The sequence below is a fragment of the Pteronotus mesoamericanus genome, unplaced genomic scaffold (genome assembly GCF_021234165.1).
Source record: "Pteronotus mesoamericanus isolate MK-2021 breed Mesoamerican mustached bat unplaced genomic scaffold, CSHL_Meso_final contig_130, whole genome shotgun sequence".
Lineage (NCBI taxonomy): Eukaryota > Metazoa > Chordata > Mammalia > Chiroptera > Mormoopidae > Pteronotus > Pteronotus mesoamericanus.
Genome location: NW_026555060.1, coordinates 15,711,058 through 15,736,554, shown reverse-complemented (window position 1 = coordinate 15,736,554; position 25,497 = coordinate 15,711,058). Strand labels below are relative to the sequence as shown.

General features: G+C 36.2%; 1 protein-coding gene across 9 annotated transcripts in view; it reads left to right on the top strand.

The window, feature by feature from the left end:
* The first annotated feature begins 3,150 nt into the window (after nucleotides 1-3,150).
* Nucleotides 3,151-25,497, top strand: part of KIAA1217 (KIAA1217 ortholog) — a 426,467-nt gene continuing 404,120 nt past the window's right edge. For all 9 annotated transcript variants that reach the window (XR_008530796.1, XM_054592699.1, XM_054592627.1 and 6 more), the window contains exon 1: nucleotides 3,151-3,485. Coding sequence is in view for 8 of the 9 variants with exons in the window: in XM_054592699.1 (XP_054448674.1) it covers nucleotides 3,275-3,485 (211 nt within the window). In the remaining variant the exon portion in view is untranslated. The remainder of the gene's footprint in view (nucleotides 3,486-25,497) is intronic.

Sequence of the window (25,497 nt, the reverse complement as noted above, 5' to 3'; positions counted from 1 at the left end):
AGAACACCATATTTTGAGGAAGATTAACAATCATATGTCCTCTTCTTAGTGTGGCAGATAGCTTAGTGTGGGGGCTGCTGTGGGTTGAAAACCTAGGAAGGGTATAGTTCAACCCTTGTGATTTTATGTGTCAATTTGTCTAAGTTATGGTGCCTGAGTGTTAGGTCAAACACTAGTCTAGATGTCACTATGAAGTTATTTTTAGATGTGACAAACATTCAAATTAATACACTTTAAGTGAAACAGATTATCCTCTATAATGTGGGTGGCTTCATCAAATTAGTTGAAGGTCTTAAGAGAAAAAGACTGAGATTTCCTGAAGAAACATCAATTCTGCTTCCAGAGTGCAACATAAAAATTCTGCCTGAGTTTCTAGCCTGCCGATTTTGGACTTAAGACTGCAACACCACCTCTCCCTGAATTTCTAGCCTGTCAATCTGTTCTACAGAATTCCAACTTGCCAAGGTCTGCAATCAAATGAGACGATTACTTAAAATCTCTCTTTCATATACATATTGTATGTGTGGGGGAGGGGAGGGAGGTTCTCCAGAGAAACAAATCAACAGGAGAGATAGCTAGCTAGATAAATAGGGTATATATTGTATACATATATGCACAAATATATGTGTTTGTGTATATATATCTAAAAGTATATATATCTCTATCTCTCTCTCTATATGTATATATAGATATATGCGTGTATATATACACACACAATACCCAATCCCTACCTCTGGAAGTGACCTGTTGCATAGTCACTTTCTCTTTTTCCTCTTCTTTCTAAAATGGGTCTAATTACTCTGGACTGTCGGAGAGAATGAAAGGGCACCATGATGAGCCATTATTCCCTTCCTCTGAAATGCTTCTATCCACATCATATAGGAAAGCTACTTGTTTCTAATGGTTTTAGGATGGAATCACACATCTTCCCTGGCCCTGATCCTTCCAGTTGGTTTCCAGACTAAAGTCTACTGATATGTACCACAGATTCTCAACAGCCATGTGATTTGCATACTCCAGGGTCCAACATATGTCATTGTTGGTTATTGTTCTGAGACATGAACTTAAAATGTAAGTCTGGCCTTTGAAGTGGTCATTTCGATGGCGAGTAAACTTTTATGACAGCTGGCTTCTCCATCCCAACACAACTCTAATGCTCTCCACTTGGCGGTCTATGACGTGGTCAAAGTTAGTTTCTTTATGAAATCTGTTCCTGAATAGAAAGCCAGCTGCTGGTGCTAATGAATAAAATGAAGAAATTCAAAAAGGACTGAGAAAGCAATGGTTCTCAGGCAGAACTAAAAGATAATTTGGATAGGCTCAGGCCAGGTGGCTTAGTTGGTTGATGTGTCAACCTGTACACAAAAAGTTTGTGGGTTTGATCCCCAGTCAGAGCACATACCTGGGTTGTGGATTCAGTCCCAGCTGGGATTTGTATGGGGTGGGGGGGGGGGTGAGCAGATCAATGTTTCTCTCTCTCTCTCTTTCTCAAATCAATAAACATATTTTTAAAAAGGATAATTTGGATAAATTAAAACATGGACTTTCCTACTTGGACAGAAATATTAAGAGTAAAGGAGTTATTTAAATTTGGTCGCTAGGCTTTACAGTATTTAATAGGGAGCACTTATGATAGACCAGCATTTGCAAATGTAGTGGTTCATTACACATGCAGGACACATTTCTCAAAATATTAAAGTTCTGCTCTCACATTGCTTTCTCCCAGATCCATAGCTCCAAAATCAGAAATGTGATGTGATTGTGGCTTCTCTGGTCTTGGTCAAGCTTTGATTTTGTAACTCTGATATGTCATGAGTACTTTTTTTGAAGTAATTAAATTTTTGGAAATAATTAAAACTGTGAATTTTTTGAAGGACAGTGTAAGGAAATTCACACTTATTGAGTGCTACAATGTACCACACATTTGTCACTTCAGTTGAATCACTATCCCAATTTTATTGATTAAAAAAGGCTTACCCACTGGGTCCACATTTAGGATTTAGAGGTCAAGTCAGGTCCACATCACTCCAGAATTTATTCTCTTTCCAATGCTAAGTAGCTGTGTGCTTATCAGCTGTAAATGGGGGATAGCATGGTATTTACACTTGGAGTGGAGTTATGTGATTTCATATGCTCAGGACCTTTTATAGTTTATAGAGAGAGTTTGTGTAAATTCTCTCTAAAGGAACATACAATAATTGAAGTTGAAAATAGCTTAACCGCAAGTCTTAAAAACCACTGATATGGGAAACTCAGTGGAAAATGGTTGCTCAGACTGGGAAAGAGGCTGTGAGCTCCTGGGAAGGGGTATGTGATTAATGGGTGGAAAGATTGTTTTGAGCCTAGAAAAATACAACCCCTTGAACACACTTATTTTTGCATCATGACTATTGGTATTTCGGAAATGGTATGACAAGTATTCATGTTCTAATTAGAATAAAATAAGCTTTTTAAAAGGTAAAATAATCTGCTTCTTCCTCAGAGTCCTTCCCCTCACTTACGCACATATTCACAGACACAGATCCCACACCACATCTCACAGACACACAACTCCTCTTATCAGTGCGTAGGTACCCTGGGGCTGGTCGAACAGGTATGGAAATTACATACTTCTCTTTCCCTTCTTTTCCACGGTGCTATGTGTGTTCTCTAAACAGCAGGAGAAGTAATTATTTAGGTGGGCATTCGTTACACAGTCAACTCTTGGAATATAATATAAGAATGTGCTAAGGCGAAGAAATATTTGCTTGAACTAATGCCTGGAAACTGAGCGTGATATGCACTTTATAGTAATATAAACCCCACCATCTGGCTTATTTTCAGATATTGTACGTGAGTGGGTGGGATAATATTTACATTCTTTTTCCACTTTTAGGCTGTCCGGTGTCATCTAGTCTGTGCTTGCTAGCAAGTTCCCTGTTTGTGTTCGTGTGTGTGTGTGTGTGTGTGTGTGTGTGTGTGTGTATCTATATTTTGCATTCCTTATTCCAAAATCTGCCGTTCATTCGAGTTGGAGCATTTACCATTACAAAACTGTCACCAGCGTCTTCAAAACACATTTACATTCCGCAAGTCTAGTAAATGGGCTATGTGGCTGCGTGATGCCTTTTTGTTAAAAGAAACCCGAGTGCAGCCCAGCACTTTCGGTCCAGCTGTGCTTTATACTGGAATGGTGGCAGTTGAAAAGTGAAGCTCGACGGATTTTTAGAATTTGCTGCCCCAGCAGGTAACATTCTGGGGTTGGTTTTTTTAGTTGTGTTTTCTGCTGTTTAAAATGTCCAAACCTTCTCGCTTGGCTAGACCTTTCTTCGCTAATGCAGCTTCAAAGCTGCCCTCATCTAAGAGGGACGATTTGAACAGCAAACAGAAAAAAATCAGTTTAGATGAGAAGATTTTGAGAACTGGAAGTGAAGGAAATTTTGTCAAACAGCGGCAGGTGCAAACAGCAGCCACTCCTGCCCAGAGGAAGGCTCCGGCACACAAAGGTAACATTTTACGCCAGCTGCTTTTGCCAGCCTATGCTGAGTAACTTCTTTCTTAATAACGCTCACAGGTAACTCAAACGATTGAGACTTCTTGTGGTTTCAGAAACTTCTCTGTGTGCGTGAGTGTGATATTTTCTAAAATCCTAGAGCCTGTTGCTAAAATAGCCAGTAATTAGAAGGTAATAGAACTTTCTTTTATTAAAGAATGGTAAGAGAAAAACTGATTGTTTGCATTTCTCTTTGAGAATGACAGATTTTATCCTTGGTTGCGTTTCCCGGTCTTGCAAAATCCAACCATATTCACATGAAGTTTCTTTTTATTGCTTATCTATATGAAAAGAAACAAAATTTTTGCTTGTTTTTTTTTTTTGTAGTCTCTTTTAAAAATAAATTTGTATCTGAAATGATAATCTGACAATATGGTTCCTTGCCAAGCATGACAAAAATCTCTGCTGACATTGTTATCTGGAACATTTAAATGAATTTTTCTCAGGTCATTATCAGAATGTTTCACTTAACAAGAATATTATTGAATGTTTGACTTGGAATTGAGAAATGCAGTAACCAAATAAAGCTATCTATTATTTTTGTGTATATAATCACAGAAGGCAATGATGTCATAGCTTAAAATGTAGTAGTAATTTCCTCCAGTAGACCAAGAACTACATATTAAATCACTGTGCAACATTTATAATTATTATTTTAATACATTTTGAGCTCTCTACCAAAAAAAAAAAAATAGGGACTATTTGGTCCTGTGATTTTATACTAAAATTAAAAATTGTTTTAATATTCATTTTAATGACTGGAAGTTTTTATTTTATTAAAAAAAAGTTCATTGTAAAATTTTAATCCTGATGTCTTTTCCATTAAAAACTATTACAAATGAATATGTAGTAACACATTTTTGTGCCATGTGCTATTTCAAACATGCCAATCTGTCTGGAAATTTTTAATTTTTTCCTTAACTTATTATTGTTTTATTTATTATCAATGAAATGTTTTTACATAAACTATTTTGTTGACCAGAATACTTTTTAAGAGACACAGACAATGAACAGTGAATGACTTTGGAAGTATTGATGAAAGTTGCTTAATGGACTGAATTTTGTCTGCTTAAAAGGAAAGACCTCTGATATTATGTCTAAAAAAAATTAAAAGTCTAAAAAAAGTGTCTTCTACCTCAACCTCAACAATGTATAAACGTTTATATGGTATATTTATCTGTGTCTGTGTAAGGTGCTGGGGGGCAATTTTTAAACAGATGATCTAAAGCTAAATTCCTATTCAAAGATTATTTGAAATACTGCCCCTCTTTTGACAACCTATGGGAACATCTTTGAATAAACTTTTAGGGAAAGAGGTGGGGGGAAGGCAGAGACAAATGTATTTAAAAAGTAAATAAATTAATTAAAAAAATAAAAATAAAAAAAACTTAATGGGTGAAAATAGGTTTTATTTGATGACAGATTTGATTTGGGAGTTCGTTAAAAGTCATGTGAAACCTAAAGTGATTATTAATATGCAAGGTAAATATAAGTAATGCACACTATTTGTTAAAAAAAAAAGAAAACAAACAGAAAAACAAAAAAGAGGAGCAGGTGAAAAAATAATAAAGTGGTATATCCTTTGTATCTCCCTGAGAGGATTCTGGCTGTTCAAAGGGAATGTTCTATTGCAACAATTTTGAAATTGGCAGCAGGACTGAATATTTTTTAAAGATAACACTCATCAGAATGTATATTTGTTTTTATTTGTAATCAGAATTCTTTTTTCAAGAGCCATACATGAGTCATGTAGTACCAACAGTAACTTTTAATTTTGGAGAACAGGATTAAGACTCTATTTATAGAATAGCCATTTTTTTTAGGATTTTACTTAAAGTGGCTTTCCTAAAATCAAGAAGTCTAAATAATGGTCATAGTATCTTAGGTTTGCTTTGGGCTGGAGTTATGTTCTTAACCACAATAAGATCTTAGTGTTAGTTCTTTAAACTGTTTATTCCATTTGGTACACAGATTGAGTTTAGTCTATTTATGTAGGTTCTCACATATGTGTTTTTCCCCTCTGTGTAATTTGTTTAGTAATGTTTAGTAATATTCTGGTACATTTAAAACTTTTTTTTATTTGCCTCTCATTTAGTTTACTTTTTAAATTAGTGCAGTGCCATTTCCCTTCACTTGTGTCCTGTGTCCCTCTTTCCACCTCTTAAATTTTATATTCTGTACTTTTGTTTTCATATTTAAAAGGTTGAAAACAGTTATTTGTTGTTGTTATCATAATAGTCTTGAATGGTTTGTCCATAGACTAATTCTAACAGTTGAAAATCAGTAAAGTATGTAACTGATAAGACCTCAAAAATATTTTCATTGCTAAGTCAAAAAGTTACTATCAATTTCTCTTAAAGTCTTTAGTTTTTCCCTCTCCTCACCATTTCTAATTCTCCCAAAGACAGGATGGATCTGATCACATTCACAGAACCCCCTTCTCTTCCAGACTTCTGTCTGTATCCCTCATTCTTCTGCCCTGCCCTTTTCTGACTGATTTTTAAAGCACCTGGACAGGTGTCTCAGGGCTTACTTCTTGACTTTGCTGAAGCACATTCCCAAGAAACTTCCTAAGAAAAGCTAAATGAAAGGTAAACATTCTGAGTTTTTAACATGTCAAATAGTACATTTACTTTTTTTCACATTTCAATGGTATTTGGGGCAGGCATATTTTAGACAGAAAATAATTGTTTCCTCATAACACTACAGTCCTTTCTCCATTACCTTTGTGGGTCCCGACATGTTGATGAGAAATCCCACTTCATTCGCATGTTCACACATTCCTTTGTCGGTGACTTTTTGTCTCTCTTGAAGCTTTGAGGATATTCTCTTTATCCTTGATGTTCTGAAATTTCACTGAAGTATTTGAAAGCTTGGGGATTTTCCTATTCTTTTTTATTGGATGCTTGATGAACCCTTTCAATTTAAAGAATAATGACCTTCGGTTCTGTGAATTCTTTTTTATTGATTCTTTGATAATTTTATCTTCTGTGTTTGTTCCAATTGTCTATTTATGGACCTCATATGAGTTGACTGTTGAATCTGCTGAGGTGACTTTCTGACACTTATCTTCCCTGTATTTTTAGTTCTGTCATTTTATGTTATTCAGATTTTCTTGACCTTATCTTCTACCTTTTCTACTGTCTAATTTTCATCATCATCATATTTTTAATTTCCAGGAAGCTTTCTCACTCTGATTATTTTGAGACCAAAATACATGATGTTATTTTCTGTATATAAGCAGTAGATCTGTGTGCTTTATGTATTATATAGTTATCTTTGTCTATTCCAGTTTGATGGTACCATATATTCACATTTAGTGAGATGAGTAACCACATCACTGTGATGTTAGTGTGCTTTTCACTCTAAGCCAATGGCCTAGAACAAAAGAGCCTGGCAACTAATGGACTTTAGGACAGAAGCAATAATATCTCATTTTTAATCATGAAGAACTTTATTCCTCATGAAAATCCACCAAATGAAAGAATGTTGGAGTGTGTGTTAATATGTGCCAACAATCTTATTCAGATGAGGATATGAGTCAACATCTAAAAATGTGTCATTTCTTTCTGAGTTTTTTTCCTCCTGAATTCAGTATAGGCATGTTTTCCCAAAATTGTTTTGTCCTAATTTCATTTATTTACTTATTTATTTATTCTCAGTGCTCTAAATAAAGAAAAGCATTTTTCTAGAAGTGGACATCAACATTGACCAATAACTTAGTTTGAAAATAGAGTGTCCATATCCTATATATTTTGATGATGATGATGATGATATCTAAGCTCTATTGAGCTCTCTCTTCTGAGACAATATATCATATAATCCTTACAAAATCTTATGACATAGTACTGTTACTACCCCTATTTTGCAAATGAGGAAACTGAAACAGAGTTTCAGTCATTTTTCCAAGATCATTTACACAGAAAAAGGAGCACCAGAATTCTAATTCTGGCACTTTTGACCACTGAACTGACACATTTCACCACTATGTTAAAGCACCTATATACACAATTTGTTTATCAAACTAGTTAATAAAATAATCAAAACCTGTGATTGGGTAGTTTGGTCCCTAAAAAAAACTGTCTGGTGACACTCTGTAGTTCAGACTATGTTGACCTGGTTTCACCCTATTTATTTGTTGCCCAGAGTTGGTGTTTCTTAGACAAAACAAAGAAAAAAGGGAAAGAATAAATTTAAGAATTAATCCATTTATCACAATACTGTAAATGTTTTTCCAGTATTGAGCAATGAAAGGATATGTTGAATATGGGACCTTGCAATCCCATTATGTATACTGATGATTGTACAACTGAGTGGGAACACACACACACACAAATCCTCTGCATACAATCTAGGAAAGGCTGTCCTGTCACACATGACCTGGTGGTCCAAGTACAAACCTTAGGCCAAAAATCACTCAAGTCTAATTCTTTCCTAACACAGGCTTCTTTTGTGGCCTTTGAGCAAGGCAATTATCCTTCCTGACTGGGTTTTGTCAACCATTAAAGAATCATAATATGTGCTTTATAGGGAGAAGTAGTGGTGAGGATTAATGACTTAGTTATTGTGTGTCCAGTGCTTTCAGGAGCACATGTGCCGTGTGAATACTCTGAGTCTAGTGCAATGGGGTTTTTATGTACTTTCAGTTGCTGAGGAAGGTAAAAACTTATTCTTTTACAAATTTCATGCATGTACCTACATCAGGAAAACACCTACACTACTCTATGCACTAACCTCACACGGATCTTATTTGCCATAGTGAATATTGATTATCTATGAATACCTGCAGCCCAATATTGTCCACCTCTATAACCCAAAAATATTAGCAACAGGAGCACAAAAAGTATGTTTTCTCCCTTGTAGTGTGAAAATTCACTCTGGATACTATGGATGACTGCAGTGACATTAGGACCTTGCACATTAAACTCTTACTCAGAGAAGTAGCATGAAAAGTAATTGTGGCTATAGGTAGGCAGCATCTCTAAAAGGTGTACTTAGTGTACTGCTTTTTCCTAGAACAAGCTGATGATATCAGTAAACGGTTATCACCCACTGGTAAGGCCTGCACTTTGTCTAGTATACTCCAGAAGCAACACTGTGTTTGTACTCATGGAATATTATCATGTATATTCCTTTATCTGAGTGCTTTTTTGACCAACATCACTAATTTTCAAGTATAGCTAAGGTCAAGGGCACAGTATTTCTTCAGCAGAGCAATGGTAACTTGTGCCTATAGTTACTAAGTTCATAGTTTTGGCTTAATATTGATATCAGTTAGTTCAGAGTCATGTGTCGCACATCTGTATAGGCCAGTAAGCCTCTCTCCATCCTATTACTAAAACTCACATAGCTTACCCTAGACAGTTGTTTTACAAATAAAAACGAAACATATTTAATGCTGCTTATTACTAGTTAATGGCAATTTTTTCAACCATGTATAAGCTGACTATGTAAATATTAAAAATTAACATTCTAGAATCCTCCTTATTTTCCTTTATTAACCTTATCTATATTTGTCTTCTTCTATCTAGTAATAAATGAAAAGTAAGAAATACAAGTAACATGTATTCCCATATTTCATTTTCTTACTTGATTCTGTTAAAATTTAATATTTCAGAAAAAGAATATTTGACCACCTCTTAAAATTAATCTGGATTTTTAAAAAATGAACCTGTGTATTTTCAGTTACATTGACATAGTCTGCTTAGCCTAAAGAGGTCAGTAACTCACAGGTCTGATTAAAAAAATTAAATGCTTTTGCATTGGAGAAGCGTAGGCCACTGAGGATAAAGAGAATTGCAGTCTCAGAAGTTTAGAGTGGGATTAAAACTTAAAGGTCATCTAATTTATCTCTCTCTTTTGATACACGTGAAAAGTCTAGAGTTATTTTTTTTTTGATCAAGACTAAAGGTACACTGGCTTGAACTAATGTCTTCTAACTCAATGTTCTTTTCCTTTTATACATGTTATTCAGAAAGGCAAAAACTCTAGATCTTTAGGTTTCCCTTCAAACGTCCACCTCCTTGACATGGACTTCTCCTGACCTCTCATATGTAATGTCTCTTGTACTATGCCACCTACACTCCTAGCTCTCTGTTGTTACTTGTTTACTGAAGTACAAAAGCAGTGAATTGTGCTCTTAGTGGCTGTGCTGATTCTTTATGAATTTTATCTGTTTAACTAAGCTATAACCAGGGCTCATTTAATGCTGAAAAGTTGTGAGCAGTATCTCTTATTATATATATAATACACTGATTTGCTTTCATTGCTTATCTGTAATGGACCTGATAAAGAAATATATTTCTTAGTTTGATAAAGTTAGAAAACCATAAAATAGTTTCTCTTTTTACTAGAGTTGAAAACTAAAGTAACAAACTCTATTTTTATAAATATTTTCCAAACTCTGTATTATTTGATACATTCTAAAATTTAGATCTGTGTCCCAGTAAAATTTTTCCTTGAAGAAAACCTTAAGAGAGTATATACAATCACAAATGAGAAATTTTTCCAACTTTAATAGAATACTTTACCACTTGAACTACTTTTTTACTTTCATTCCCTGAACTCAGATTTTTACTTTGTTGTATTTACTGCTTCTAAGTTTTAAAGTCTAATGAGCCACCTTATTTTCAAAATATGTCTATTCTATTGGATTTATTTATGTAATCAGAATCTGGTCATTTAGAAAATAATCAGAATTAGCATAGATGAAAGACAATGTGATTAAATGATTATTTAGACATACAGTTTTAAAAATTCTCCCAAGCAAATAAATCACCTCAGTACATCATTATACGCTGTGTATGTCCTCAAGAATAGTTTCATTAATCTTAGCCATTTAGGAGCAAACTTTCATGAACTTCTACTTGTCTGTCTGCCTACTTATCTCTTCTATAATCACTTAATACTTCGATCTTGGCCAAAAATGGGTAGGATAAGTGTCTGGGAATTTGAAAATCTAGACAGAGAATAAGCCTTCTTTTTAATAATGCTGTCGGACCAGGTTAACTATTATGTTTTCCTGAGTTAATGATCTCTAGGGTCTTAAGTTAAAAAAAAATCTATCTATATGGTTTTCTCGGCTTTGTGCAACAGGGATAAATTCAAATGGGTTCAAGTTAATTTTGTTTCACATGTTTCCAAAATGTACAATTACATTAAGAAAATAAACTAGAGAAAAATCATTTCTTATTATACAAGAAACATCAGTGAAATATATCTGTCAAAATTAGTTGTTTTCTGGTTTGTGTTTCTTGCCAATTCATCTTTAGAAATATTAGACTTTAAAGGGATATCATAATTTAAATATAATTATTTATTCAGACAACGGAATATCATGCTTCTATCTGACAGTTTATCATGTGCATCATGAATATATATATATATATAATATGCTGGTATATTAAAAGTTATTATACTCATTATTTTGAAAGTAATAAACTTAAGAAGTTTTATTTCAATATATGTTAGATATACATTAGATTGACACTTTTCTGAGTCAGTGTTTTAATGCTTGATCCTGGCGGTGATGTTGTTTTCTGAAAATACGATTGTTACAGTGCCTTTACTACCAGCCCTTCCCCCACCCAAACAAAAGCAAAACTCATTAGCATCTGCTATGTGTCTGGCATTGTGCTAAATACTGAAAAGACTTAAAAATATGTAAAACATGCTTATCTTCCCTTGAGAAGGATCATGTAATAACTAGGATATCCAGATTATCTGGATATCAAAATAGGATTTTTCAGAATGATTTACATGTAAAATTGTATGAGTGCCCCAAAGAAGCAGAAGCTATTTCACCAGGTAGTAGGCTCTTACCAAGGAGGGGGGCCAGAAGCACAATAAAAGATTGTATTGTACTTAAAAAATGGCAAAGTAGAACAGTGTTGACTGAGTAAAAGAAAACTGGTGATAAAGAGGTGGAAAGAGGAAGAGGGCTATTTGAAATAATGGCAAAAGAGAGGAAGATGTTTATTTTTTCTTTCCTTCAATGAGCAGTTATTGGGCTTCTACCATGTGTCAAATGTTGTTCTAGACTCTAACCAAGTTGAAGTCTATGATAAATGAAACCTGTGGTTCTATAGGGCTTATTTTATAATGAGGGTTTTATGATAAAAAATTAAACACGGCAATGAAATAGAGAATAACAGGAAGCAATGCAGGAGCAGGTTCTGGTTAATAAGAAAGTCAAAAGTTCTGTTTTTGATATTAATGTGATTTAAGAGGCAATACTAGATAGGAAATTAAAAACCTGGATGTATAAATCAGGTTATTTGTATGGGCAGGGACTACCCATACAAATAAGTAGATCACCAGTAGATAAATGCTATTTAAAGCCATGGGACTGTATGAAATCTCCTAGGGAGGCAGAAAGAAGGGAAATGTACAAAAGAGAACATGGTCTATGTCTGAGGACCAGAGGTTACTCTGGTAACATTCAAGGGTCAAAGCAGGAGCAAAAGTAGAACTAAAATCTTAAGGCTTGTGGACACCAACTTGAAACTTTCTTTTTAAACCCCAGACTAGAACATTTAAAACATTCCCTCTGAACAAAAATAAATACACTTATGTCACACCTTTAGTTGCAAATGCTCCAAGTATGAATTTTCTTTGCAATGTTTTATAGTTAAAATGATGCAAGTCCTGTAATCTAGCTCACAATATATTATGCATTTAATATAACATATTTAAATGAATTACCATTATAATTAAAATTTTTCTACCATGTTTAATTTATAGCTTCAAGTATCCACAAAATCTACTCACTAGGGGTATGCCTACTCTACTTGAAGAAGAAAGACTCAACAAGAAGAATAGTTTGAAAGATCCATTAAACATCCTTACATTCTTATTTGTAATGTATTATTTGCATCACATAATTATTTATACAGTTTGTTAGTGTTTGTTTGGCTATCCTTTGTATGTCCCTGAGAGTAGATTTTTTGTTTTTTTAATTACAAAATAATGAGGTTCCTTCTCAGAGGGTGAAGACTAATTTGCTACTTCAATTTCCAGCACAACATAATATGAAATTTTTATGGTGAAATTTCTATTTACATTATCAGAGATTTGTGAAGATGCATCATAAATATGTAAAAATAATATATTAGGAAAATATCAAATCTCTTTTATTTGTGTACTTTTATTAAGGTTATTTCACAAGGATTTTTAAAAAGCTGTAACTAGAAGAATCACCAGCAAATAATAATGGAAAAAAATCCCTAACAATGATGTACATGTATTATTATGTACATCTCTTTACCTAGCAGATGTTCAGAAAATGTCCTCTCAGGAGGGCGAAGTTAAAAACACTGGATTTAAAAAAAAAATTATTATATGTATATAGTGCCTGATTGATCTGCCAAGGAAGTGAAGGAATAATTCTTCAGAAACACAGAAGGAAAAAAAGGAGAGAAGGAAGGAAGGAAGGAAGGAAGGGAGGGAGGGAGAGAGGGAGGGAGGGAGGGAGGGAGGCAGGGAGGAAGGAAGGAAGGAAGGAAGGAAGGAAGGAAGGAAGGAAGGAAGGAAGGAAGGAAGGAAGGAAGGAAGGAAGGAAGGAAGGAAGGGCTTCAATGCAAAGGAATATGTGAAAGCTGAAGCTGTCACTTGCTGTAGTGATCTCTGCCAATCTCTGTGGCCTAGAGAATTTTAACACAATCAGTAGAGAAGAAGAAAACTTGGGAGAGCTGAGAAGGGTGGTAGTCATTTAGAGACTTCTACAGACAGCCGGGATGAGACCGCCAGCAGATGAACAAGAAAAAATACCTGCAGAAGGACACTGGAAAAAGCTCTTAGCCTCATCTCTATGTAAAGAAAAATAAAAGAAAAGAATATTCTAAAGATGTCTAACTTCATATTTGCACTCAGGTGGTCTTAGGACCTACAATAATATTATTGTGGATGAGGGAAAATATACTCCCCGTCCCCCACCCCCCACCAGGCAGTGTCCTCAACTGCCTGGTGGCAGAAGATGAAAATCCTCTTAGAAAGAATGTATTTTATATCTAGATCTTTTAATAATTCCCACAAATAAAAGTCCAAAAACATGAACTCACAATAAAAATCAAGTGACCATGAACAAAAGTCAAGAAGGAAAAATAATTCTACAGACTGAAATCTACATAAATTGCCAATATTGGACTTCTTAGATATGGGATATGAAATCAATGTATTTTATATATATGTGTGTGTGTGTATATATATATATTTTACATATATATGTATGGGATACATATGTATGGGATATATATATATGGGATATGAAAGTGAATGTATTTTATATATATATTTTACATATATATTATATATATATATGGAACAGATTCTGACAATATTGAATAAAAGATAACATTTAAACAATAGATTTTCTAGATATGAAAAACATAACTAAAGGTAAAAATTCAATGGACTTGTTAAATGGTAAATTTGATACAACAAAGAGAGAACTGGTAAACTGGAAGGTAGACTTAAAATTCCTAATACAGCACTAAAAGAGAGAGTGATGGGAAATATAAGAGAGGGGATAAATGATATAAACAATTAGAGGAGGGTGTAAGGGAGATAAATGGCATTAGAAGGAGACTTGACTTGAGGTGGTGAACACTCAATACAGTGTACAGATGATGTGTTGTGGAATCATGCACCTGAAACCTGTAAATTTTGTTACCCAGTGTCATCCAAGTAAATTCAATAAAAAGAAAAAAAGATATAAACAATAGAGTGAGAAAGCCCAATGTAAATCCAACTGAATGTCCAGAAAGAGACCATACAGAGACAAAGAGAAAGGAATTATTTGAAAAGATAATGAATGGTTAAAGAATATTCCAGAACTGATAAAAAGACATTAACATCTGAAGTCAGAAAACCCAACAATTCCAAGAAGTATACTTTAAAAAAATAAACAAAAAAAACCATGTCTAGACATTTAATAATAATTAGTTGTTTAATTTTTATCCTATATGGAGTGTTATGATCAAACTGCAGTTAGTAGATTGGTATACAACAGTTCATCAATTTTAATAAAATGTATACTCTTAGGTATATCTATGGACAATACATTAATATATAAATCCATTACTAGTTTTTGGTATAATTGGGCAAATTACTTTTGAGAGGTATGCATTTTATAGCCACATCTTGTTTCTTGAATCACCAGAAGTACCATAGTTAAAACTCTCAATATAAAGCTTAATATTTATACCCTGCCTATTACTCTATTGGGTAATATTTATATCCTATTGGGCAGGGAGGGGAATATTGGTGCTAATTTCTTCAATTTTTGCTGAAAGTGTTTTCAACTCGCTGCCCTTGCATATTATCAGTGGAGAGAAAGGTTGATAAAAGGAGAAGTCTATATATAGAAAAATATGCAAATGTATTAGAACATAGAATTCTAGAAGATATTGTTTTATATTCAGAGCATGTATTAATATTACTGAAAGCATGTCTCTATGGAATTAACTAGTATGCAGGTTGCTTAGATGACATCGTGGTCTTATTAATAGTTTGAAAGATATTTCTATAATAATAATTTCTTAAATATTCAAGAAAGTAGATACTACCTCTGCTAAATAAATCATGATATTTCTTAGCATACCTAATGAGACCAATTAAAGGGAACATTGTGTTATCAGCTAGGGATTTAGTACTTCCCTTAATAGACAAACCCCAATTACTGAAGATAATAGAAAGCTTACTTCTTTTCCAGTAATCTGGAAAAGATATCCATCTAACAGCTATGCTAAGAAATGTATAAACAATTATGTAATCCTCTTCTCTATTAATGAATTGGAAGTAGACAAAATATAACAGTTTTTGTTTGTAAAACCTTCACTGCAGGGGCGGGGGGAATGGTCTGAGAAGTACCTTTGTGCCCACTTTGGCTCATTTATACATTTAAAACTCTATTTAATTGAAGTTAATCCATTTAACATAGGTTATCATTAAGCTAGCTTTTCCCTTTCCACTTGTGCTCAGATAATCTCAGTATTTCCCCAAATCTGAGCCTTGATTGCTCAGTGAAATCAGAAGGGAAAAAAAAAAGACAGAAGAGAGAAGAGAGTTAGTATTTTCACATCTTTCTTATAACTTAATATTTAATTAAATAAATACCACGCATAATGATTTTTGATTCTGAAGCACATGTTTTGGAAAGTCACATTTATGCTTCATCGGTCTTATAAAGCCAAATGACAAGTAAAAGATCAAGTACAGTCCAAAGTGGAATTACACAAGATGAAGAGTGTGTTTACACTGTGCTGAACACTTAACTAAATGCCATCGGTTACCAGACGACAATAAACATGAACTGTGATTGCAGCAGTGACCCCGAAAAGGCATTATTGTCTATCATTGTCAGAGAGTAGGGGAAAGTAGGTGAGTTTTAAGGAAGGAATGAGGAGATATGGCACTGAGAGAGGGAGAAAAGAGAGATGAGAAAAATATATTTGCAAAATGACAAAAATAGTAGAATGTTATTATGCTTATTACTTCACCATCTTTTAACTCAGCATACAGAATCCTTGATTAAGAAGTACTTCCTCAGCAGTATTTTTTTATGAATTTTACTGAAAAACAGAAAGAGAAAGTGTTTATTGTGCTTTAATAATAAAAACCCAATTCCAGAGGAGGGATATCTTGAGAAATACTAATTTAGTGCAGACATTCTAAATGGAAGATTGGTCAAGTAATCAGGAAAGAATAAATATTTTTTAATAACTGTAAGCATAAATAATAATAATTTTTCATGCTTCTATTCAGTTGTTTCAACTTTGGTTCTCAATAACATGTTTCTTGTGTAATATCTGTTGAGGGGCAATGTGTGTTGCCTGACAAATGTAGTCAAAGAGCCTCATGGGCCGTTTGGTCATTCAAAGGTCAAATGGCAAGGGTCATTACTGAGCAACCCCCACCACAGAAGTCTAAACAGTGCTTAGAACACTGATAATCCAGCAAGACTTTGAGGATGTTGAGAATAGGGTGAATGATGTGATCAAATTTATGCAATCAGGGTAATTTTGGAAGCAGTTTGAAAGATTAGGGATGGAGATTAAGAACACAAGCAGAAAGGAAATGAACCTAACAAAGACAGAATCCTGTCAGAAAGAAAGCTCAGTTCTTGAAGTGCCTCAGCAGCCTTAGGCAAGCAAAATCAAGCTCTCTGACTTCACAAACTTACAACTGAGGCCTGAATTACAGAAGGAGTTGTGAGGCTAAAGAAAAGAAACATGAGGGAACCATAGATGATGTATTTAGACAATGGGATGAAGGAGGTGAAAGGGAGGGAGGAATTTAAATTTCTGCCTGGGGCAACCAAGTGGGTGGCAATACATTCACAGAGCCAGGGACTAGGAGGTGCCTAGCAGTTATGTGGAGGAAGGTGCTAGAAATTGTCGGGGGCCTATTGAGCTTGAGGCATCTGAGGAATGTCCAAGTATCTGGCTGTTTGGAGCTGAAATGAAAGGGTTCTGGGATGCATATACAAATTTTGAAGTTACCAGTTTATTTGAACTTTGGATCTGGACAGAACTGCCCAGAAAACATGTCACAAAGACTGAGGACTAGAGCCTGGGGATTTGAGATAGTTGTATTCTAGCTATACTTTGGAAGAAGCAGTGATGAACCTGGGTAACCTTTTGATTTAGAAAGTGGTTCAAGGACTGGAAGGAGTGAGAAATGAAGACTATTCCAATATGAGTGTGTCATTAGAGGTTTGGGCTCCTCTTTACTTCCCAAGCAGAGCTAGGGCCAACTAAGGGAACTTAATGGAAGGCCTTTGAGCTTAATATAAAAGAGACCAAATAAATAAGTAGAGCACTACAAGAAGCAGACAGTCTGCCTTATGAAGCAGTGAGCTTCCTATCACTTGGCCAAATGGAGGATGAGGAGGAGCAGAGCTTCTGCCTTCCGTGTAAAGAAGAATTACACAGGTTTTCCTACTTATTTCCACTCTAAGATTCTGGGATAAATTCACATATAGCAAAATTTTAGTATAACAGAAAATAAATGGACTGTCCCAATAAAGAAGTGTTTGAGGTTGTTTTTGAAAAAATAAATTTAAAAATGCTTTTGGTACTGCACTTTCATTTTCTAACTGTATTTACTTCTGTGGCCCCATTCCCCTCCAATCTTCTCCTCTCTCTTCATATGGTTCTCTGTAAGAACATGTCCATAATAATATCAGTGTTTGACACATAAAGATGTGAAAGAAACCAAATAAAAAGGGAAGAGCAAGAAGAAGCAGGTCATACAACATTTCGTTGAGGTGCATAATGTCTTTCTCTTTTTTTTCTTTTCTTCCTTTTTTTTTTCCTGTTATCTGGGATTCTCATTTCATCTCCTCCAGTGCCTGTCAGTGTGGCGCTCTGTACTTCCCAGTCTCCTGTCTCAGAGCTGTCTGTCCCTCCTGTGGGCCCCAGAAAGCTGAGAAAGTCCTTCAGCTCCTCCTGATCTCTCTCTCTCTCTCTCCCCCTCCCTCCCTCTCTCTCTGTCTCCCTCCCTCCCTCACACACACATGCACACACATGCCACTTCCTCACATGTTCAGGCCTGGGTGCTCTGTGCCCCTTCCCTGTTGGTGTTCAAAATGCTACCACTGGATGTCTTTCAGGATTTTTGCTTCCGATAAAAAGACATGTTATTGTTACTGAACACAGGTCCTGCTGCCTGCCGCAATGAAAGTCAAGCTTGTGAGACAGATGCTGGTGAGAAAGAAAGAGGTTTATTCAAGTGCTGGCCACCAGAGTAGATAGGGAACTCTCATCACAAAGCCCATCTCCCTACATATCAATATAGGCAGAGGTTTTTATAAGGAGGTAAAAGGAAAACAGAACAAAGAGATCAAGGAGATAGCGTTGGGAGTTCTCTAAGGAACTATGAGCAGGCTAGCTCTAAGGACCCTGAAACTGGTTAAGTGATAGTCTGGTGTGCATCCTCCTGGTTTTTGTTTGAAGGTCAGCATATCTCCTGGAGCTGGGATGCATGAAAGTCAGAGTTTGTATGTTGGGAAGTTAGTTCCCAGGATTCTTATACAAACATGCTGTTTATCTACAAGCTACATATTAGCCAAACTCAGCACTTAGAGAAACAATGTGAAAATAATTGCGGGGTGAGTTAACAGCACTTTTAAACCTTATTTTGAGTTTTTCCTTTCTAGTTTTTTCCTCCTTTTCTTAATTGTCACAGTGGTGATTCATTTCAGTGAGTGATATATTATTTACAGTTTTTGAACAATGTAGGCCCTCAAATTGTTTATTTTATGTTCATGTTATTGTCTCCTTTATGGCTTCCCTAATGACTTTAAAGTGTTGATTCTGTCCCCAAATCTGAAAGCATTTCACTCATTTTTATTATTGTGCTTATTAACTAACTTTTTTTTTCTAATCATGAGAGTCATTAGTGAAGATGACCTAGGCTTTAAGAGAAACTTGGGAATTCTTCTGTTAATCCAGGCAACTGCAGACATATTCCACAGGGAACCACTTTTCAGAAGGGGACCTTGAAGGGCATGGCTGACATTTAGAGGGACCTATCCATGTATTGGTTTCATCGGGGCCTGAGGCAGAGATTGGTAGCCAGCTCACAATATCCTTCAGTCACAGCAAAACAAGCACAGCTAACCTGTGAGTTATACCAGGACAATGGGTTAATTTACTGCTGAGCTAATCTAGAAGTTGATACTGAGCAATATGCCATGTTTAATACTGAACACTCAGCATCTACTTCTTGGAGAACTTACTGATAGTAAGCAAAGTAGAGTAATCCAGGTTGCCCCATTATCTGGCACTGTGGCTAAATGTGGACATCACTAGACACCTTTGTATTTTGGCCATGAAGAAAAGGCATCTACCCTGGGGATTTGTTGCCTAGGTGTCTCCTCAGAGCCCAACCAGCTCATCCTTTTGTTTCTGTAACTTAGGGTCCAAGAACCTCAGGATAATGGCAGGTAAATCCTTTCTTTTACTGCCTTAAGAAACAGAACGACTCCCTGCTGCTGCCTCCTGGTCACTGAAGGAATCACATTCCCTTCCTTGTATAGAGAGTAGCTCTTTTCATCTCCTCAGCAACCCCATTTTATAAGGAAACTAAAACTTAGAAAAGTTAAGTCCCTTGGAGGGGGTGGGGGGAATGAGTGAAACTGGTGAAAAGAATTAAGTTAATTACCAGTTATAAAAATAGTCAAGGGCGTATAAAGTACAGCGTAGGGAATATAGTCAATAATATTGTAATAACAACTTATGGTGTTGCATGGGCACTAGACTTAACCAAGGTGTTCACTTTGTAAGGTATATAAATGTCTAATCACTATGTTGTGCACCTGAAACTGATACAATTTTGTATGGCCATTGTAATTAGAAAATAAATAAATTTTAAAGGAAGGAATGTTAAGTGCCTTATCTAGGGGGTCTCAAAATTAGAGAGCTGCAACCTAAACTCAGGATCCTCTGTCTCCAACATCCATGCTCTCTTCTGTCCCAACCAAAAGCATAAAGTAAAAGCCTGTTCTCTTTACTATGCAAATACTAGGAAAAAAGAGCAAAGAGAACTGAATTTTTTAGTTCAAAATATTTTTAAATGATGCTATTATAGTATAGGCCTAATAAGCTAAAACTATTATTTAAGAACTCATAGTAGAAATACTATTTAAAGGAGATTCAGATGTAAAGAACTATGAGAGTTACTTTGGGAGGAATTTGGCCAAGGATTTGAACTAGGCCTTGGGGTTTGGGGACTGGCTGCTGTTACAGAGGGGAAGCTCAGGTGGAGCAGTATTCTGGGGACCCTGAGAAATTGGGGCACCTGGAGGAAAGATGGGCAATGAGGACAGGAGTTATTCTTACTCAGCAGTTTTAACTTAGATCATCAACCTCCTAGGATCTCTTCCCGGCAAAGGCTAAATCCATGTGCCTTAGACAGCATTATTTTTCTCTCAAGTGAGAATTTTCACCCTGGACATTCACCAGTGATGCTGATATATGTGCAAGTACTTGGACTCTAATCTTATTGTTTCCTCCTACTAACTGACCGTTCACCTCTCTGAACCTGAGTTTTCTCTTGTAAAATACAGGGGCTACAAGGGATAATTGGTGTCTACGTTTCCTTCCACCACTTTCTTATTCCATGAGATAGTGATCAATGCCATGGCACTTTGGGTTCCTCTTGCACACAAAACACTAGAGAGTTACGTTAACCTCCTTCACTCCTCTTTTGATGGATCACCTCATGAAAGGATTATTTGCCAAGTTTCCATAATATACAGGGACTGTGGGAAAATACAACTATGAAAGATGTGTTATTAAAAAAAACCAAACACTGAAATGTGGAGAAGAGATATCCCATGATGTGGAAGTGTGTGTGAGGTTAAAGGCGGAGGTACAGTTTAGGGACAACAGGAGAGCAGCAGCCACTTACACCTCCAGGGAGGGCCATGCGAAGCTATTGTGAGGCCATGAGGCAACTCTGAGCATCAGAACTGGGTTTGGACACTTTCTATCCATATTGTTAAGCTCTCCTTTATAGAATTTATTTTCTAACTACAGTTGTCATGCAGTTTTTTCCCTCTGTATGAGTAGTGTAACAATCTCTATTTCCCTTAGAACATAAATGAAATACTATCACTTACCCTTTTGTGTCATTATATTGTCATTTAAAGGAAATAAGATAAGCCTATTGAAATACAAATAAGGTATCTGACTATTCCCATTTCTTTGACAAACTGAAATATGCTCCCTATAAAAGAACTATTGTCGATCTTAGATAGGAAATTACCCGTTTCATGAGAGAACATTTTTGTGCCCAGATTAATCTTTTGTAAAGGGAGTGTCACCTTTGGTACTGGTCATAGATAACTTTTGAGATGATAACACAGCCCACATCTTCATTCTCACCACACACAGACGTGGCCCTCTGTAGCAGTATTTGCATCCACAATGCCAGGCTGTAAATGACACAACTGAAATGGAATACTCATAGGAATCATAATTTCTGAAAATTTAGAATTGGACCTTAGGGATGGTAGGAAATTTCTGATTGTTCTTAATCCAGAATGTCCTCACATATCCAAGTTTGGCCCAGTGCATCGAGATTCAGAGAAAGACAGTTTATAGAGAGAGAAAATAAAGAGACATACAGAGAAGGACAGAGGCGAGAGAGAGACAGATGAGACTGTGGAGTCCAGACTCTCATGTGGCTTCAGTGCTTCTGTTTGTCTTGAATGTCAATACCCCCACATCCTGTAAATCTTCCTTTTTATTGAAGCTAGTGTCAATGGGTTTCTGTTAGTACAACCAAAGGATCCCTAATTAAATATCCTGATTTCCAAGGCCTTCTTTTCCTTTCTTATTTTTCTTTAAAGCTTCTTGTAGGTGTGTCAGGTCTCATGAAACTTTAGCAGGGTAAGAGGTGAAACGGTTTATTCCATTGGTAACTGCTAGCTATGTAAGCTGTTTGGTTGTTTATCCAATGCTCCCTGGTCAGTGTTTGTCCTTGGTTTTATTTAGGAGGATGGAGGAGGAAGAACGGACACTCTGTCCTTGGCATGACTAGTATTGCTCAGTGGCACATCTGTTTTCCTAAATCATTAACGGGTCCTTCCGGAAGCCAATCCTTCCTCAAGCATTAGGTCAACACTCCTGATTAGAATCGGCATCAACCACCCATGAAACTTGAAGCTTCCTCTGTGATTTATTGTTATAATAAAACCTCACTAATTACTCATAATTAGAAGGAAAAGCCCATCTCAGTTTTAAGGTTCTACAAGCAGCAATATTTTAATTTCCTGCAACTTTGCATAGTAATTTAGATTAGGTTAACCAAATACATTTGGCTTAATTCATAAATAAAATATATTTCTAGATAGCACATCCACTTAATACAAGCATTTTTGGTATGTAAATCATCTTTTAAGAACAGCTTTCAGGAAGGCAATTTAAGTATTCGACTACCCTCTGATAGTATTAATAGTTTAGTAAATACTTTGTCCCATTGAAAACACAATGATTTACTTAATCTTAACACTTGTCAAAATTATTTTTAAACAAGTAAGTTCTGAATTGCAGAGATTATTGTATTTTTGGATGACTATAATAATGATTAAGAGAACAAATGATATGCGTTAGATTGCCATGAAAACCTATTTTAAAGCTTTCTATGTCTTTCCCAAGGGTTTACATTGCAGTTGAAATGAAGTTGATTTATTTAAGGGCCTAGTGGAATGATTGTGTTGTGGATGTGCTGAAAATAATTTCTCCTGCCATGTTTGATAATGCTGTAATCTTTACACCATGGTCTCAATTTACAAAGAGACAAGGGCACATGCAAACGAGCCTGTGATGGGATGTTTGGTGTCCCATATCATTTCTCCTGATGTTTGTTTGCTGTTTATGGAATCTAAAGAAAATGAGCTGGGAAGCCACAACTGATGGTGTAGACAGAAATACCTTGAGCGACTACACTAACTTCAAGCCTGCAGGAATGTCTCTTTAGGACACCTGATGTGAGCAATGCTGGGTTCTCAGGCACAGAGTTTTCATTTGTTCTCGGTGGGAGAAGTGGATAAAGGTGGGAAAAGAGCTGGACACAGCATCTGGATTGGCCCTGGGACAGCATCTGCTGAGTGGTCCAAGAGCATGGCTGACACTGGCCATTTATCTCCTGGTGAAGCATCCTCTCACCTGGTTCCTCTCCCTTCCTGTTGCATTGATTGCTTTCAGCTTCTTGCCTTGCATCTAACCTGAGCCCCTGATGTTATCTGCACAGTGGACGTCTAAGCTTTTGGCATCTCTGGCCACACTGGAAGAAGAGGAGTTGTCTTGGGCCACGTATTAAATACATTGTGACATGTAATCACAAAAAAAATCTCATAATGTTTTAAGTAAATTTATGATTTTGTGTTAGCTGCATCTATAGCTGTCCTGGGCCGCTGGTTGGACACCCCTAGAAGAATGGAGCATGCCTGCAGACTAAGGCAGGTTCTCAAAACCCATTTGAGACTGCCTGCACTCTGGGTTCTTTTCCATAGAAGCAGGAGCTACAACCTTGTCCAGTTGAGCCCAGAAGCACATCTTTGCTTCAAAGGGTCAAGTCTGCTCAAGGCATGCTATTGGCACATCTCCGAGCCAGTTCAAATGGGACTAAATACAGCATTAGTGTTGCCAAGATTGTAAAGGAAAAGGAAAAGAAGCTTTCTGTTGTTGATGGCTGTAGAGCATTGTCCTCACTCGCCGTTCAGCTTCTGGTAAGGAGTGACAGGCAGGCGGCAGGAACCATCACCCAGAACAATTCACTGTGCTTGGCCAGGGCAGCAGCCTTTGTCCCAATTCTTTTGGTTTCAACATTTTTTCGTATGTCTGTTATTTGTTTGACACCTTTGTTATCTTTTCACAAATTTTCATTTTATACAAAAGTAAAGCCTTGTGAGATACCAAAGTCAAGTTTTCCTAAAGAAGTAGGGCCCGGTATTACAGATACAGCCTTTCTCCCAGGTCCAGTCTACTAGCATTGCTTCTGACACATGGGCAATATGCACACCCCCTGTTCACAATGGGCACATGGCCCAGAGGAACTTGCTGGGCACCATCCTGCCTGATTTCTAAACCAGACCCCACTATTCCCCCTCTATAACTCAGGCAAATTACTCTCTTTCTCTGGGCCTTGATTTTAGGAAAAGTATAATTAAACAAAATAAAAGGAAGTGCTTAATTATTGCTAGTTAACTTCATGACATAGAGTTTGAGATAATATACAGGCCTTTATATCTCCTGGGAGAGAATTAGTCTCTGTGCTCTTATCTAACATTTCTTTGCAACAGAGAAATAGCACTTAACATTTTGAAGTACTTGGACACACAACTCTCAAATTTTGTCAATCAAATGTTAAGCTATGCTTGCTTAATAGGTGAGGTGACAGAGTAAATTTAAAGTCAAATGTAAACCTAAAATTACAACATTAAGAAGTTGCAACTAGTGAGAAGTGGGCGAGGGAGGAAGGAGTTGAGGCTTCCCCTCCTTGGATTTCTGCCTTTTCCCATGTGGTGAGTGGGTGACGGTACTGTTCACTCAGGTAGAGATTACAAGGGAAGGACGTGTCAAACAGGTTGATGATCAGTCTATCTGAGGACTTGCTGCATTTCAGGCGGCCATGGAACATCTAAAGGAATGGATATCTAGAAGCTGGCCATCAGAAGAGAAACCTAAGACTCATATAGCACTGTGGTTTACAGCTGTTGAGTTCTTGGCGCTTGTGCTTTCTCCTGTCTGGAACACTCCTTCTCCGTACATCTCCAAGGTTCACTCTCCATCTCCTTCAGGTCTTTGATCAAAATATCATATGTGAGTGAGATTCTCCTGGCCATCCAATTTTAAGTGGCAATTGCGTCCTACCCAAACATTCTTTGTCCATCTTCTCTACATCATATGTTTTCCATAATACATAGCATTATCAAACCTACTATATGTTTTATTTATTTATTTCCTGTATGAGAACCCATCTATTAGAAGTTAAGTTCCATGGGGGCAGTGATTTTTGTCTGTTTTGCTTACTTCTGTATCCCTAGAAGTTAGACTGGGGAGTGCTTACATACAAGCACTTAATAAATAGTTGTTTAGTGAGAGAAGGAGCACTTATTTTGCACCTGACACTAAGTGCTCTGCCTGTATTATCTCAATTAATCTGGGTGAGACAAATAAGTGTAGGTGACATACGAGCTCTATAGTTAGTAATGCAAGCCATGAAAATAAATGAGATGAAGGGAGAGTGTTTAATTAAAAAAGAGAAAAGGACCTAGAACAGAGAAATAAAGAACATCATTCTTTTCAACAGGCAAATGTGGAAATGGACCACACATAAGAACCCAAAAAAAGCCACCCAGAGGACAGAGAGAAAACCAAACTGCTATAGTGCTGTCAGATCAATTAGAGAAATGTATCAAGAGAGAAAGTACTCAATGGTGTCGGATGCTGCAGAGA